Source organism: Miniopterus schreibersii (assembly GCF_964146895.1).
Source record: "Miniopterus schreibersii genome assembly, chromosome: 1".
NCBI lineage: Eukaryota > Metazoa > Chordata > Mammalia > Chiroptera > Miniopteridae > Miniopterus > Miniopterus schreibersii.
In genome coordinates this window covers 163,038,914-163,054,718 of record NC_138101.1, presented here as the reverse complement: position 1 = coordinate 163,054,718, position 15,805 = coordinate 163,038,914, and the positions used below count along the sequence as shown (strand labels likewise).

Genomic DNA, 15,805 nt, shown 5'->3' with positions numbered 1-15,805 from the left:
CTAAGGGGGAAAATGCTGAGAAAAACTTGCGAAGGTAACAATCCAGGGACATTCAGTCCCTGGTTGGGGCACATGCAGAGGTGACTGATCTATGTTTCTCTCTCTCCCCCTCCCTCCCTCTCTCTCTTCCTCTCACTGAAATCAATAAAAAAAGAAAAAAAAGAAAAAAAACATCTGAAGAGACAAAGCAAGCATCAGATTCAGATATACCAGAGATTTTGGAATTATCAGACAAGGAGTTTAAAATAACTAAGATTAATATGCTAAGGGCTCTAATGGGAAAAGTGGGCAACTTGTGAGAACAGATGGGTAATAAAAGCAGATAGGTGAAAACTCTAAGAAAGAACCAAAGGAAATGCTAGAAATCAAAAACATTCTAAGAAATAAAGACTGTTTTTGATGGGCTTATTAATAGACTGGATATAAGCAAAGAAAGAATCAGCTTGAAGAAATGCCAATATAAACTCCAAATATGACAGGCAAGGAGAAAAAAAGACTGAACAAACAGAACAGAATATCCAGGAACTGTGGGACAATTACAAATGATGTAGCAAACACATAATGAGAATGTCAGAAAAAGAAGAAAGAATCAGAAGAGAGATTTGAGTAACAATGACCGAGAATGTTCCAAAATTAATGACAGACACTAAACCACAGGTCCAGGAAGCTCAGAGAATACCAAGTAGGATAAATGCCAAAATAAATTTTAAAAATCTACATTTAGACATTTCATATTCAAACTGTGGAACCAAAGACAATGAGAAAAATCTTGAAAGAAGACAGAAACTCCAATTTACCTACAGAAGAACAAGGATGAGAATTACATTGAACTTCTCTTCATGAACCATGCAAACAAGAAGAGACTGGAAGGAAATACTTGAAGTATGGAAAGAAAACCCCCACTAACCTGGAATTCTGTATCCAGTGAAATTATCCTTCAAAAGTGAAGGGGAAATAATGATGTCCTCAGACAAACAAAAACTGAGGCCCACCTTGCAAGAAATGTTAAAAGAAATTCTTCAGAGAAAAGGAAAATGATACAGGTCACTTACGGGATGTACAAAGCAAAAAGAAAATCCAGGGACCTCACCACCATGTTCTTCCTTGTGTCCCAAGGTCCCTAACTGGTCTACCTCCTCTCCATCCTTCAAAATCTTCTTAATTTTGTTTTATATATAATGTCCAGGGTTTTTAGTTGTACTTAGAAGAAGGAATAGGGTACACCTACGCCATCTTCCTAGAAGTGAAACTCTCTTAGTGTATTTCTTATGAAGACTTTTGCCTCTGTGGATTATGTATTCATAAGTGAATCTGCACTGAGATATAACATTGTATCCTGCTTTCCCACCTCTCAACATACACTGTGAGAGTGTTTCTATGTCATTAAAACTTATTGGAAAATATTCATTTTAGTAGATATGTAGTACACATACATATAAATATGTTATGGATTTAATCATTGTTTTACTGTTAACATTTAAGGTATTTTCAAATTTATTGGTATTAGATATAACACTGAAATGAATAAGCTTATACAGAGATTCCTGAATATTGTTCCTTATTTCCTAGGATAAATTCTTAGAGGTACAACTACTAAATTAAAAAATAATAATTTTTAAAATCTCACATATTTTGAAAAATTGCCTTTAAGAACTTTACACCTCCACCAGTAACATAAAAATATGCCCATCCTGCTGCCCCATCATGAGCCCTGAGTATTAGGGTGGTTTAAGTGATCTGTTTTGCTAAGTTGTAAAGGAAAAGAAGCAATATATTATTTAATTTGCATTTCCATGGTTTACCAGTGAGATTAAATATTTTTAATATTTTTCACATATATACTGAACATCTGTTGATGTCCTTTTGTCTATGTCAAGTTTTTTTATTGTCAAGAGCTCTTAGTAATTTTGTATATCTGCTGCAAATATTTTTTCAGTTGTTATTTTTCTTTTAATTTCTCTTTATTGTTGAAAGTATTACAGATGTCCCCCCTTACCCCCCACTGATCCCCTTCACCTGGCATCCACCCCTGCCCCCCCCCAGGCATTCTCCACACTATTGTCTGTGTCCATAGGTCGTGCATCTATGCATCTAAGTTCTTTGATTAATCTCCTCCCAGCTCCACCCACCCGCCTTATTTAATGATACTTTCTTAAACATTATTTTTTATTTTTAAAAAATTCAAGCCCACAGAAAAACGGAAAGAATAGTAAGCACTCAAATGCCCTTCGCCTAGATTACCCAGTGCTAGTATCTTGTTGCCTACCCATTCCTCATCTCACTCCCTGACCAGAATGTGATCACGTTGCCCCTAAGCAGGATTTGTGAGCTGCTTTATAATAACCCTGAGGAGACTGGCTCCAAGGTGCTTCAGTAACTGAGCAAAAATGTGTCTTCTAACTTACTCTCACCGGTTAACAGAAACCTCTTCTTTCCCTCTCATTGCTTCTCACTATTATTTATCTGCTTTGTTCTTGTTTCCACACCCCCCCCCCAACACTAGCACAACAGAATTAAAATGAAGATGTCTTTGCAGTTCTGATAATGTTGGTACAGATGGTAGTCACCCTCCTAGTGTCAATAAGCAAAGCGTGGTCGTTAAGAACAGTGTGAGCAGACATCACAAGCAATAAAATCTGTGAAAGCCAGTAATGATAAGGGGAAGAACCACACTTTAACACAGAAGAATCATTGACAAAGTGGAGATAATAGTGTAACCTATTTTGAAAACAACGTGAAAGCATTTTGAGCTCTTTGGAGAAAATATGCCACTTTTGATAATGTCCTTATCATTGTTTTCTGAATGACTGCTAGGAAAAGCTTGCATGTGCTGGCATCCATTATTATCACTTTGTGTATGTACTGGTTTTTGTTTCTACTAGACAAAACTACCAGATTTTCCCTTGAGCAAGGCTTTCCAAAAAGGAAAACTGTCTTTTGTGAAAATTAGGTTTTCTGTTTTTCAGGCAGCTCTGGTGTAGAAGAGAGTAGCTGCAGACATTTGACTGAAGTTGAATCTGAGTCTCACCGCTGACCACCTGTGTGACCGGGGGCTGGTGGGAGCCTCAGTTTTCACATCTTTGAAAGGAGAGGGTAAATATTCACCTCATAGGCCTTTAAAAAGTCCTTTGTAAACTGTGAAATTTATGATAATGAGGATGATAATTATTTTATGTCTGTTATAAATCATTATTAAAAATATACCCAGGGATAGTAGTCATTGGAATGAACTCTCCCGATTTCCTAGGTTTCCATAGACAGAATGAAGCCCCACGTATCTGAACGATGTTGAGTCTCATTTACTCACAGGAACGGTGTGCTCTGCTGTCAACAGAGCAACAGAGATCTAGTCTTTACTATATGCACCCCCTCTCAGGAGGAGCTGTGGCCCTGGACCTTTGGCCTCTGATATCCATCAGACTCCCGGTTTGAGCAGATATTGGCAGTCCTACCAGCCTGACTGCCAAGTCCCACTCCTGGCGCAATCCCAGGGCAAGAGGCTTACCCAACTCTTCATAGCATCAGGGGAACAGAATTTCCAGGACCAGGCTCTTTAATCACACAGAAGCAGGCTGTTCATGTGGCCCAAAGAAGACTCATTCTAGGGAGTCATGCTTGGCCCAGGGATTCCAAGCACACATTGTCTGCATTCGGAATGCCAAGCATGTTTGTTAAAATGCGGAGCCAGTGAAAGAGGATTGCAAGCCACAGTTTAAGAACCATCACTCTTGACCTGTGGCCTCTCAAGTAGGGTGCCCACAAAACAGGAGATGCATGAGACATTGCCATTGGTTGTGTGATGAAAGTATAAGAACTTACATTTACATAAAATAAGAAATATACAAAATAAGAAATAAAAATAAGAAATTACTTTCTACTACTATTTAATATTCAGCTTGTCACAGATCCTTCCACTGGCCCTGTCACCTGCAGTTCTGGAGGCATTCTGAGAGTGGCAGCTCCCAACCACAAACACATGAACTGTGGGGACAGCATGATTGGTAAGTCTGCTTTCAAAGCATTAGAATGTACTGCAGTTCACTCATGCAGTGAGTTCAGGGGTTATATTATTTCATTTTAGCTAAACTAAGCCTGAAAAACTGTAAGGAAAGAGCCATGCAGTCCAAATAGTGTAAACACTGATTTGCATTAAAACAGTTCCTTTAGGAGTAGAATTTTGGACATGTTTTACTAAAAAACAAACAAAACAAAGCAGAATTACACCAAAATATGACCCTGAAATCACTGTTATGGTGTCAAATATTAGAAGTCAATAAAAGTAACCCAGAATAAACTTTATTAAAGTCTAAATTATGCCATTAACTATTTTTTTCACATAATAAACATGCTTTATAAAATATCTGAAAAACATGATCTTTTCCATTAACTTTTTATGCAAAACTTCTACTGAAATTAGTAGATTGGATATAAACAAAACCAATAAAATTTTGTCTTTACAGTCATCTCACCTGAGTGAGAAAAGTTATTTTTCTGTACTTATTTTGCATCCATAAATGGCTACTTTACTCACCATTCGGAAGTGTGGGAAGAATATAACTTATCACCACTAATAGGAGTCGTTAACACGTGATGGTTTACAACATTTAAATACTTCTCAATGTGAATCTGTTATAGGAAAGTTAAAGTTTAGGTCATTAGAGTGGACTTAAGATACTCAGCTAATTTACTTCATTTCATTAGGTTAACACTCTGAATCGTGTAATTAAGCCAAAAGACACAACATGCTATGTGTTTATTACATGCCTAAGGTATAATTAGGCATCTCAAGGCCAAATTACTTTATCCCAAAAAGCATAATAAACAGTTGAGACTCAAAGCTTGAGTGACCTGTAGCACTCTTCACAAATGAAACTGTGCACAATAGCCAGTAAATCGCTTAGCCAGGTAAATTTACTAGGCAATACAGATATGGAGCAATGTCTTTTTCTTACAGGGACTTCAAGCAAGCATCTGAGGAAAGAATTTGTCCTTCAGGTAACAGATTCTTTAAAATAGCCAACCCAAAGACTCCAGCTGGACCCAGCCCCCTCCCCACCAGGTAATATAGGACAATGGCGTGCTAGTCTGATGAGCCTGCAAAATCAATCACATCTCTCACAGCTGCAGGAGCTGAGTGATGAAGCTCATAACATGTAGAGTGAAAGTCTGAGGCAAGAGCAAGGAGAACCATGGGCTAATACATCCTTGCTGCATCTTACTCTATTTAGTTTTAAAGAAATTGAAATATAACATTAATTTCAGGTGCACAAAATAATGGTTCGATATTTGTATATATTGTGAAATAATCACAATAAGCCTAGTTACAAAATTTTTTCTGTGCGCCATAAGATGAAAAAGGTTGAAAATCACTGGTCTACAATAATGAAGTCTGATTTACTTTACTTCTCTGTTCCAAAATTGGTATATTTCTTTGGTTTTACCCATTAGGTTACTATATTACAAAAATGACTATTCTCAAAACATGTAGGTTATTTGGGGAAAGTCAACTCTTATTTCTTTACAATCCCAGTGAATCTGATAGAAACTCTCTATGATGTATTGGCATGAATCCCTTTGGGTCAGGCATATTGTTGGACAAATAATAGTGATTATTCTTAAAATTCTTTTTATCAAACCTCATTTTAGAAGTTATCACTACATAATCTTACATTATTAATATCTTAAATTCTTTGTGAGATGTGACAGGATGTGAATCAATCAATCAACCAGTTAATCGTCATCATTTAAAAAAAGGAACAGAAAGAGCTGATGGTCACCCTAAATCCACCTGTTACAGGATCTCTCAGAGTCCTGTGAGAACCACAATTCTTTTCTTCTAGAGGAATCTTTGTCTCCTGGTATTTTATTTAATATCTAAAGTGCTACTTACTCGTAACCCCATTTCAGTCCTTTTGATTGCTGTTTCAAGATTCTGAATGTCTAGAGTTGCTCCTCTTTCCTCAAGTGGGAAGTTTGCTAATTTCTCCTTTAATTGATAAAGGTCTTCATGGACCTGCAGGTGTAAAAAATATGAAATAGTAAAAGAATACATACATAGTCCACCTAAGCTATTTAAAGGTTAGCAATTTGCTTGAATTGCTAGAGACAATAAGGTTGATTTTATGGTATTCATTGAAAAGGACTGTCTTTATGGTTCTAAGGTAGTCTTTATTAGAATGTTCCACTGTTGTTTTTTAGATTTTGAAAAACTAAGCTCTTATACAATGTTCTATTTTTTCTTTCCCCATTAGAAATAAATCCAAGCTAAAACTGCAATGCAAATGGCATCTGCTTTTTCAGATGGTAAAGCAGTTGAATCAAGGACCATCAGAAGCCTGTGCAAACTCCGGTTTCTACTCATTGGTTAAAAGGTAAGAAAACAGGATACTTTTAGCAAAGAGAGGTTCTAGTGAAAGCTGTGCCTTTACACAGAGAATTGCAAATATGCTGACAGGGCCTGTTGGCTTTCCATTCTGGCTGGATCTTCCCACTAACTGCTCTGAAGAAGCAGTTCTGTAGGGCAGGTATGTGGCCTTGATTTTGCTTTATGTAGTCAAAAATGAAAATGATCCATGAGGAAAAGGCAATATATACTATTACTTTAATGTTTTCCTTCGAAATGATGACTATTTCTCCAATGCCAAGCACCCTCAGAATAAAATGGGCATTATAAAATTAGACAGCACAAGGTTCTCTGAATTCATATTAGAAATCAAACTTCAACAGATAAATACAGATGGCACCAATTATTGTATGGGCTGCTGCCACAAGGAAAGCATTTCGTTATGCAAATTTATGAACCCAACACCTGTTTCACCAGTAGTCACACCAATAACAGTCTGCAGACTGGGTTGCTAAAGGCATTTTGAAACAGTTACCTTTCTCTGTTAGTCTAACTGGACTCACACATTGATCTAGTCTATGTTATCGATTATTCTAGAATATTCCGACTGAGCCAAGTATTCAAAAGATGAGAATTTGCATCTTTTCACTGATGGGCATCACAGTCTGGCAGACACATCTGGTCATTTGTACTCCGCACAAATTGGCATGTAAAGCCTTCAGGGCTCACAGATTGAAATTTGAACACACCTACTGCTTGATTTTAGGCACTAAGGATGAAGATGCACTTCTTTCACTTGTTTTGTCCAAATTACTGCTACAAGCCGATTTGCCATCTATTGCCTAATGATGTTTTGAAAGTACAAAGCAGCAGCTCAGGGCAAGCCCACGCCCAGACCCCTTTGAATGCACTGAATTTCCTTCTTGTAGCTCTAGTATGTGTAGCTTCGTGTGTCATTCTGTGATTAGGCCTGGCAAGTGCTGTAGAGAGTGAAACCTGCTCTGGATTACTTACTATCAGGAAACCAAAGGTCTGACTTCTTTATCTGCCTCGTGTGGACAATTACACTTCTTCATAGAGTCGTGAGATATGCATAGGTCTGGTATGTAGTAAGAATCAGCAAAAAGCAGATGAACATAATTCATTGTTCTCTCACTAGTCACACGATGTCCATGTACATCACCTACATTTTCTCTAGTTTCTTCACCAAGAAAAAATAAGAGAATTATTCTACTTCATCGAACTGTTGAATGAAAATGAGGCAATGTGTGTGACAATGAATGAATGAATAGGCTTTGGAACCAGACAGGTATAAACTAGAATCCTATTTCCTCCGTTACTAAACTGAGCTTGGCAAACTTACCTAGCTTTTTAGAGCCTTAGCATTCTCATCTATAAAACAGAGACAAATAGCTGCCTCTCAGAACAGTGGCAAGAATAAAATGAAGTAAAGTAGGTAACGTGCTTTGTATCGGGCCAGCCACATAGGAGGGCACCGAGCAAATGTTAATTCTCTCCTGCACTGTAAAACCTAGTGAAACTCCTTGCACACAACTGGCACCTAGTGAATGTTCACTGATTTGAATTTCTCAAGAGCTTTCGCTTTACTTTTCTTGCCAGATAGTTTCTTCTCCCCTCTTAATACCCGCACAGCTGTTTGTATAATTGCATTAGACGAGTACTGTAGAAAATCTTTCACCACACTAGGGTAGGAAAAGAGATTAACTTCTAAATCTCTGTTCTTTCTTCAAATAGATCCAATCTACCATACTGAAATTTTGTGTGTCACCCATCATCTCTGAGATTATCAGATGCATTACTGTCCATACATTTTGAAATCTACTTGGAGGAAATTATTATTCTGACAGTTTGGGGACAGGACGGCTTTAATAAGAAGGCCTTGAAATATTCAATGCAGTAAAGATTTGCTCTAGAATTTAAAAGAGCTGTGCGATCAGATTCCACACTGTCAAAAGCAGTCTCATAATTCCCATTTTATTCATGTCTGCTAAACACAGAGTTTGGCTGAGTCATTCTCATCACTTTTGTGTTGTATGATTCTGGCATACCAGACAGCAGGACTGGTAAGAAACACTGATAATATCAAGGTGTCAATTAGCTCCAATATTTCCAAGGTTGGTGTTAACATGCAACTGTTGGATTTTTGAAATATGATTTCAAAGCTAATTAAAAAGATAATTTTGATAACAAGACTAGGTACTCCCTGTTGCACAGACATGTTTAATATTTGGGTCAAGCAAACATTTATAAAGATATTTAAAAGGTACCACATTATTATTAATAAAGTATAAAAACAGAGCTTCTAAGAGTTACTAATAGAAAGCATCTAGCATCCCAGAGTCACCACCATACTTCTTCAAGATGGTTTCATAAACATGTCATAACCTGTTTAAGATTTATCGCCTTGGGCAAGTTATTTTATCTCTTTGTACTATAGTTCCTTCTACTGTATACTAGAGATAAAATAATACCTGCCTAACAGAGTTGTTGTTAGGACTTGAGAAAATCTAGAGCTCTCAGCACAGTGTCTGGCTCTCAGTGTTGGATACCATTTTATTGTAATGATAGTATTATTGCTGTAGTAAAAACCTCACTATTCTGATTAGTTGAGGAAAGATCCAGCTAAAATTGTAAAAAGTCTGCATTTAGACTTAAAAGTGAAATAAGTTTAGTTAACAAAATACTTCCCAGTAGAGCTCTATGTGGAGATAGTAATCATATTTTCTGAACCAAAAAGGAAAACATGGACTTTAATACATGATCTGACAATGGGACAGAATATTCACAATCAGGACTGTGCTGGAAAATCTAAACACCTAAGGCACATGCTTTCATAGTAATTCACACAGAGTTTATAATTAGAGCACTAATTATTTGTATTTAAAGATCATCTCTTAAGTAGTTTAGATATTTTATCAAAATATTACTTTTACTATTAATTTGTACCAACTATTATGTTTTCTAAATAATAGCTAGTGTTAGTCCAGCTCCAGTCACTTTTGAACAGAACATAAATTATTGGAGACTGAATTAACGAGTAGATTTTTATCCAGTTATCCAGGATTGACGGGCCCAATCCTGTAGTAGGTAAAATGGGATATCCCGAAAAAATCAGTTTGTAACAAGGCATACAGTTTGCCAAATTGCAAAACCCTTAAAGCTCTAGTTAAGAATGGAGTAGTCCTAGTTAAAAGGACAGGCTGAAACTAATTTTTCTTTTTCTTCCAGCAACTTAGAGTAAAGAACAGGCTAATCTTAAAAAGATACAGAAATGTACACAAAATTAATATTAAATGGTAAGAGACCAAATCAAATAATAACTAGCATCTACTGAGTGTTATACTTTATTTTTTCCTATATTTTAATCCTTACAAGACTCCTAAGAGGGAGTTAATATTATTATTTTCATTATATACTTGAGGGAATGTGAGTTTTAAGTGGTTAAATAACCTGTGCAAGGTAACACAGCTGGTAAACTGGTGGGACAGTTAACCAGGCAGTCTGAATCCAGAGCCTTCATGCCTAACCAGTAGCCAATGCTTGTAGAATATCTACCAATATACAAATGTATGTTTGTAAATATATAAAGCTAGAGGTTGGTGAAAATTCACTGAAAAGGGCAGGGTTTAAATATCTAAAGGAGCAAAAAGTCAAGGGAACTCTTTTTGTACCAGGATTGATGGATTGAACAGGCTTGAGAAGATTGCATTTTCTATGTATATGGGTCATCCCACAATACTCATCTTTGGTCAGTTTCCTTTCTATAATGTGAAATAATCATAATACTTATCTGATAGCCTTATTGTAAGGGTTAAATGAGTTAAAATATACAAAGCACTTAGAACCTTGTACGATACTTGGTAAATACTATGTTAGCTTTGATTATTGTGATTTTTCTTTAAAATTGTATCACAGTTTATGTTTTACAGTATGATCTAAATAGTAGCTCTCAACCATGAGCATGTATCAGAGTTGTCTGAAAGGCTTGTAAAGAACAGATTACTGGGCCCTATCCCCAGAGCTTCTGATTTAGTAGGTCTGGAAAGGGTTCTGAAAATTTGCATTTCTCGCAAATTCCCAGCTGGTGTTGATGATGCTGGTCCTTGGACCACACTTTGAGAACCACTGGTCCAAAGAGTTGCTTAATGTATCTGATTGAGGCATAGACCAAATATAGCGCAATAGGGTGAAGCAAGTGGAGATCTGAAGTAACTCTGCTTTTCTGGCATATAGCTATATCTATATCATCTATATCTATATCTATATCCACAATATACAGGAATGGGCAAAAGTAGGTTAATAAAAATAATACAATAATTAAATAATACAAAAATAAACTCTTGTGTACTCACAACTGTAAACCTACTTTAATAAATAATTTGATTGACTAAGCTAATAGTAAAGGAAGTACACTTTATAATAAAGAGAAGTTATATAGCTTTGGGGATATTGAGTCAATTTAGTTAGCAGTATATTTAATCCAAGCTATGTATTGTACAGAAGGGAAAACTGAGGCCCAGAGAGGTGCAGTGACTAGCCCAGAGTTATCCATCTGGAAGAATGTCATTGCCTAGATCAGACCTCAGTATTCTGACTCCCAACCAAGTGTTCTTTCCAGTAGATGTACTGTTTATTGGCAGGAAAGAAATCACAGCCCCAGGCAGAAATGGAATCCATGTTGCATGTCTGGGAGTGGTGCTGTATGCTCCCTCGCAAATACTCAGGGCTCAGTGGAAAAGAAAGGTCTTCCACTTTTCCCCATTATATGTAGTCTATATATTACTGGGGAGAATTTTACATTGTATCTAGAGATCAGCCTCAGCAATCATATTAAAGTGCAGGCTCTTTCTCTACACAGCCTCTACTTAGTGTGTCCATAATAACCCCTTTAAGCAAATGGAGGTGCTCATCAGCAAGGGTATGACTGTTCTTAACTCTTCTGTTCCATTTTACAATTTGATGACAATAGACATTAATACTGTAATGCTGTATTCTAGATTGCCCAAATAGCTACCTCTGGATCCCACAATGAGGTGACAAGACTTCTGGCTTTTCAGTCAGTACACTATTCTACACTCTTCCAAACCACAAGAGGAGCAGCCGCTGGGAAGTAGAATTTTCTTAAGGTAAATTAGGCATGAGAATTCTCCCTGGATTCTGGTCTCTTTTTTAGAGATGTCTCAGGCCTGGAGAAATAGAGGAAACTATAGAAAAACTTAATTGCTCCTGTAGTCAAATGAAGTAACTGTTGGGAAGAACTGGCTTTTTCTAGGTGGGAGTCTCCATTAGTGCTCTAATTGTTTGGAGTCTGTGAAAATGGGCCCTAGGTTTGGAAAGGGGTATGTGTAGTGAATAGGTATCCTTACCTAAAGAGAGGCCTGACCTTTGCCCTTAGATACTGGGAGGTGACCTGTAGGCCCCTAAAGTATCCTGCTTGATAAGGGTGTCTTGCTTGGAGGCTTTGGCCACCAGACAGTCTAACAATGTGATTTATGATGGGGCTTTGAGACACACTGTATGAGTTCCAACCTTTAGAGGAACTGAACACTAAAAGCATTAGTCTGACCTCTGGGAAGGGCTAGAGGTGAAAGGTGAGCCATGTAGGGTAGTGTGAGATTGAACCCCAATAAAAACCCTGGACACCAAAGTCTCAGGGAAACTTCCCTACTTACAATACTCTGTGCACATTGTCACACACAGTGGCTGGGAAGAGGTAATGCTGTCCATGATTCCATAGGGGGAGGATCACTGGAAACTCTCTTGGGACCCCTCTTGGACTCTGCCCTACGCATCTCTTCCCTTGGCTGATTTTTATTTGTAAGTTTACACTGCAACAACACTATAATTGTAAACATAGCTCCTGTGAGTTATTCCAGGAAATTAGCCAATGTGAAGGTAGTCAGGCCTCTCAAATTATAGATAGCTGGTCTGAAGTGAGGGTGGTTCTGGGGACTCCTGAACTTGATGCTAATGTAGAAATGAGGGCAGTCTTGGGAAGACTGTGTTCCTTCAGGCTTTGCAGTTTGGCTAAACTCAATTCTAGGGTGATGGTGAAAAAAAGGAAAAGACAAGGAAAGAAGATATGGGTATGATTCATAATGGTGAAGTCTATGAAATTGGTAAGTTTAAGGGTTTGTATTTTGGAAAAGGTGAATTTACAGAAGTCTTTCCTAGATAGGAGGTAAGAGATAAAAATCCTGGCAGGAAGAAAAATTAGACCCATTGCAGATCTGAGTAAGAGTCCTAGTAGAGTGACCTTAGGAAAATTATTTCAAGCCTTAGTCAAATGGAACTAAAGATAAGAGTTAAAAGTGATGACATATGTGGAAACATTTTAAAGCTATATGTAAAATTTTTTTTACCAGTTCAGAAAAATCTGAGGATAACTGTCACAAAGTGAGTTCTTCTGGAGAAGTTAAGACTTTCCTAATATTTACCCCTTCAGAAAAAATTATTGCTGAGTTTTTTAATTTGTCACATTTTATATTCAAAACTTTAATTTGATTTGTAATCCCTTATTTTAAATATATTTTTCTATGTGTTCGTTCCCAAGCAAGGGCCTTTTATTTTATTAAGATATAATTGACAGATAACATTATATTAGTTTCAGGTATACAACATAATGATTTGATTGTATATATTGTAAAATGACCACCACAATAGGTCTAGTGAACATCCCTCAGCACACAGTTATAATTTCTTTTCTTGTGCTGAGAACTTTTAAGATTTACTCTCTTAGCAACTTTCAAATACACAACACAGTATTATTGACTCGTTACCATGCTATGCTTTACATCCCCAGGACTTGTTTGCAAGTGACTTTTAGATCCAAAAAACTGGGGTGCTGAATAAAAGCAGTTCACATATTTCAATTTCTCCCCAAATTTCTCATCACTAAATGTGTTTGATTTGCATCTTACCCAACACCCTACATCATGGACTCAAACTTCTCAGAACAATACATTTTAAAATGGTGCCTCAGTGTGAGGTGGATTTTTCCGAAGTAAGGGTTGCGGGTGAGGTGCGTGGTCTTGGAGTTTTACCAGAGGCAGAGCAGCAGTGCTTCTGGAGCGCAGCCTCCAGGGGACGGCACCCAGGGGTGAGTTAGGCTCCCGAGCGGCGTCTGGGCTGGGAAATTTGGGAGCTCTCCGGAGGCAATCTGGGGGCAGCATTCCAAGTGGGTGGGGGGAGTGGATCGACGGCGCTGGGCTCGCTCGGCAGTGTCTTGGCCGGGCCGGGCCGGGCGGGGCCCAGTTCCCACCTGGACTAAGATGGTTCCGATGGGGTCGTGGGTTTCAGCCTCCTCCGCCGTGGCCAGGGCCAGGGAGGGCTGCCTCTCCCCCGGAGGCCCGGTCTCCATCGGCGGAAACCTCGGTGGAAGTAGCTCGTTCCCTTGGCAACACCACGCTCGGCCCGGCCTGTCCCACGCCGGGAGCGGAAGAGGGGGTGAGGGAGGAGCCGGGGCAGCCGGGCCATTCCGAGCACGCGCCCTCCCAGTCCCGTTCCCCCCCCGCGCGCCGGCGGCCGTGGTGCAGCCCAAGGCGGAAGCGGCTCCCACACAGACCCGGCGCCCGAGTGCAGCTATGGCTGCGGGTGTCCCCTGTGCGCTTGTCACCAGCTGCTCCTCCACCTTCACTGGAGACCGGCTGGTCCAACGTGAGTAGCGAGGCTCCTGGGCCGACCTGGCAGCTCTCTAGGCCCCGGCGGGCGACGCCTCAGCACCGCGGCCTGCCTCTGGGCCTTTGTCCCCGCCGCGGTCTGGGGCTCTCCCAACACTCTGCGCTGGCCGAGGCCCCCAGACTCCATCGACGTGTCCAGTCCCCCCGACTTGTTGCTCTTTTGCCTACCCGGCCCACTATTGCGTTTCTCGCAGCTTTTCCGGCGAAGTGGGACAAATCCCCACCCCGCCCAGCCCACGGGTGGTGGTGGGCTCCTTTGAGGCGGACCCACAGGCATTGTGGAAACTGTACCGAGTTACACGAGTGTAAAGGCAGGAATTGTGACGCTTGTTGCTATCCCTGCTCTTGCGGCGGAGAGTTTGTTTCCCCTTGGCCACCCCTTAATGTTTGTGAGACCTGTTGGCCTTGTCCCCACCGTTCTGTGTTTGCTCACTGCCTTGCCGTCCTCCTGAGGCACGGGCTGACCGCCGACGGTCGTTTTGAGGTAGCGCTGGGCGTTATGCATTTGCCTCTAGACCTTCCTAGTGGCTGGCAAACTGAGGAACTTCAAAGGAACCGTGGGCGAGACCAGTGTAGTAGAGGGGGCGTTGGGCTGGGCCACAGGCTCAACTCTTCCCCTAAAGGACTCTGGGAGGTTGATTGTAACTCAAGACTCCTGTTTTCAATGAGTGGCCTGGAGTTAGAGCAGTGTTCTCAGCTGTAAGATAGTGAGCACAATTAACCTCTGCCCGTCAGTTTCTTATCTATATAAAATGGTGATAATTTTCTCAAGATTGTTGTGCTTAACCCAGAGGCTGGCACATAGTAATCATTGATATAAATGACAGATGTTATCAAAGCAGGTTCTCTCTCCAACCCTCAGTTTCCTCATCCTTAAAACCGGGCATCTTCTGAACCTAGCTCACAGGATTGTTTGAGGGACAGGTGATGGCACATTTTGAGAGCTTTGTAAATTGTAAAGCATCATACAACTAAAACTTTTTTTAAAAACCTGTCAAATCATAAAGGTAGGCACAAATATTCTGTATCTTAGTTATCATTTACGATCACTTAAAAACTTCCTTGAGAAGGTAAAAGTTTAGTTATAGCACTTACTAAATGCTAACTGCTCTAATTATTCTCCTTTCTTACCTCCAAGCAGTGCTCCTTCACATTTATTTCCTTTCTTTTAAAACTAATTTATGATCTCATGTTAAAATTATCAGAATAAGAATTCTATATAAAGTGTACATAAAACATACAAAATATATTTTATACAAATATGTTTATTACATAAATCATATATATCAAATATATTATAATCCATAACTATATATTTATACAAATGTACTTTATATACTTAAACATATATAAAATATTTTAAAATTCTATATAATATATTTTGAAATTATATAGAAAATTGTATATGAAATTTAATTACAATAAAAAAGTCTATGCATTTGGCGAAAATCTGGAAGGAAATGCACAAACATATTAACAGTATTTGTGTTTGGGTGATGAGACCATGGATGATGTTTTTCTCCATATGCTAAATCTTACTTAAGGAGCATGCATATGGAGTACATAGGTACATAGGAGTACTTCTGTGACATTTTTTAAAAAGAAAGGAAATAAGTGGGAAGTAGCACTGCTTAGAGGTAAGAAAATGGAGTAATTAGAGCAGTTAGTTATTTAGTAAATACTATAATTAAACTTTTACCTTCTCAAGAATTTTTTAAGTGATCATAAATAATAACTACATTATAATTATATTTTTATATGA

The 15,805-nt window shown here is 38.8% G+C and overlaps 2 protein-coding genes across 3 annotated transcripts in view; one reads left to right on the top strand and one right to left on the bottom strand.

Moving 5' to 3' along the window:
• IQCH (IQ motif containing H) overlaps positions 1-13,724 on the bottom strand; it is a gene marked incomplete at both ends in the record, with an annotated part of 175,289 nt that extends 161,565 nt beyond the window's left edge. The window contains 3 exons of the mRNA XM_081126407.1: positions 4,532-4,626; positions 5,891-6,013; positions 13,626-13,724. Of these exons, the coding sequence (XP_080982533.1) occupies positions 4,532-4,626; positions 5,891-6,013; positions 13,626-13,724 (317 nt within the window). The remainder of the gene's footprint in view (positions 1-4,531; positions 4,627-5,890; positions 6,014-13,625) is intronic.
• Positions 13,725-13,882: 158 nt separating this feature from the next.
• AAGAB (alpha and gamma adaptin binding protein) overlaps positions 13,883-15,805 on the top strand; it is a 49,666-nt gene continuing 47,743 nt past the window's right edge. For both annotated transcript variants that reach the window (XM_081134289.1, XM_081134288.1), the window contains exon 1: positions 13,883-14,020. In XM_081134289.1, coding sequence (XP_080990415.1) covers positions 13,948-14,020 — 73 coding nt within the window. In that variant the 5' untranslated portion in view covers positions 13,883-13,947. The remainder of the gene's footprint in view (positions 14,021-15,805) is intronic.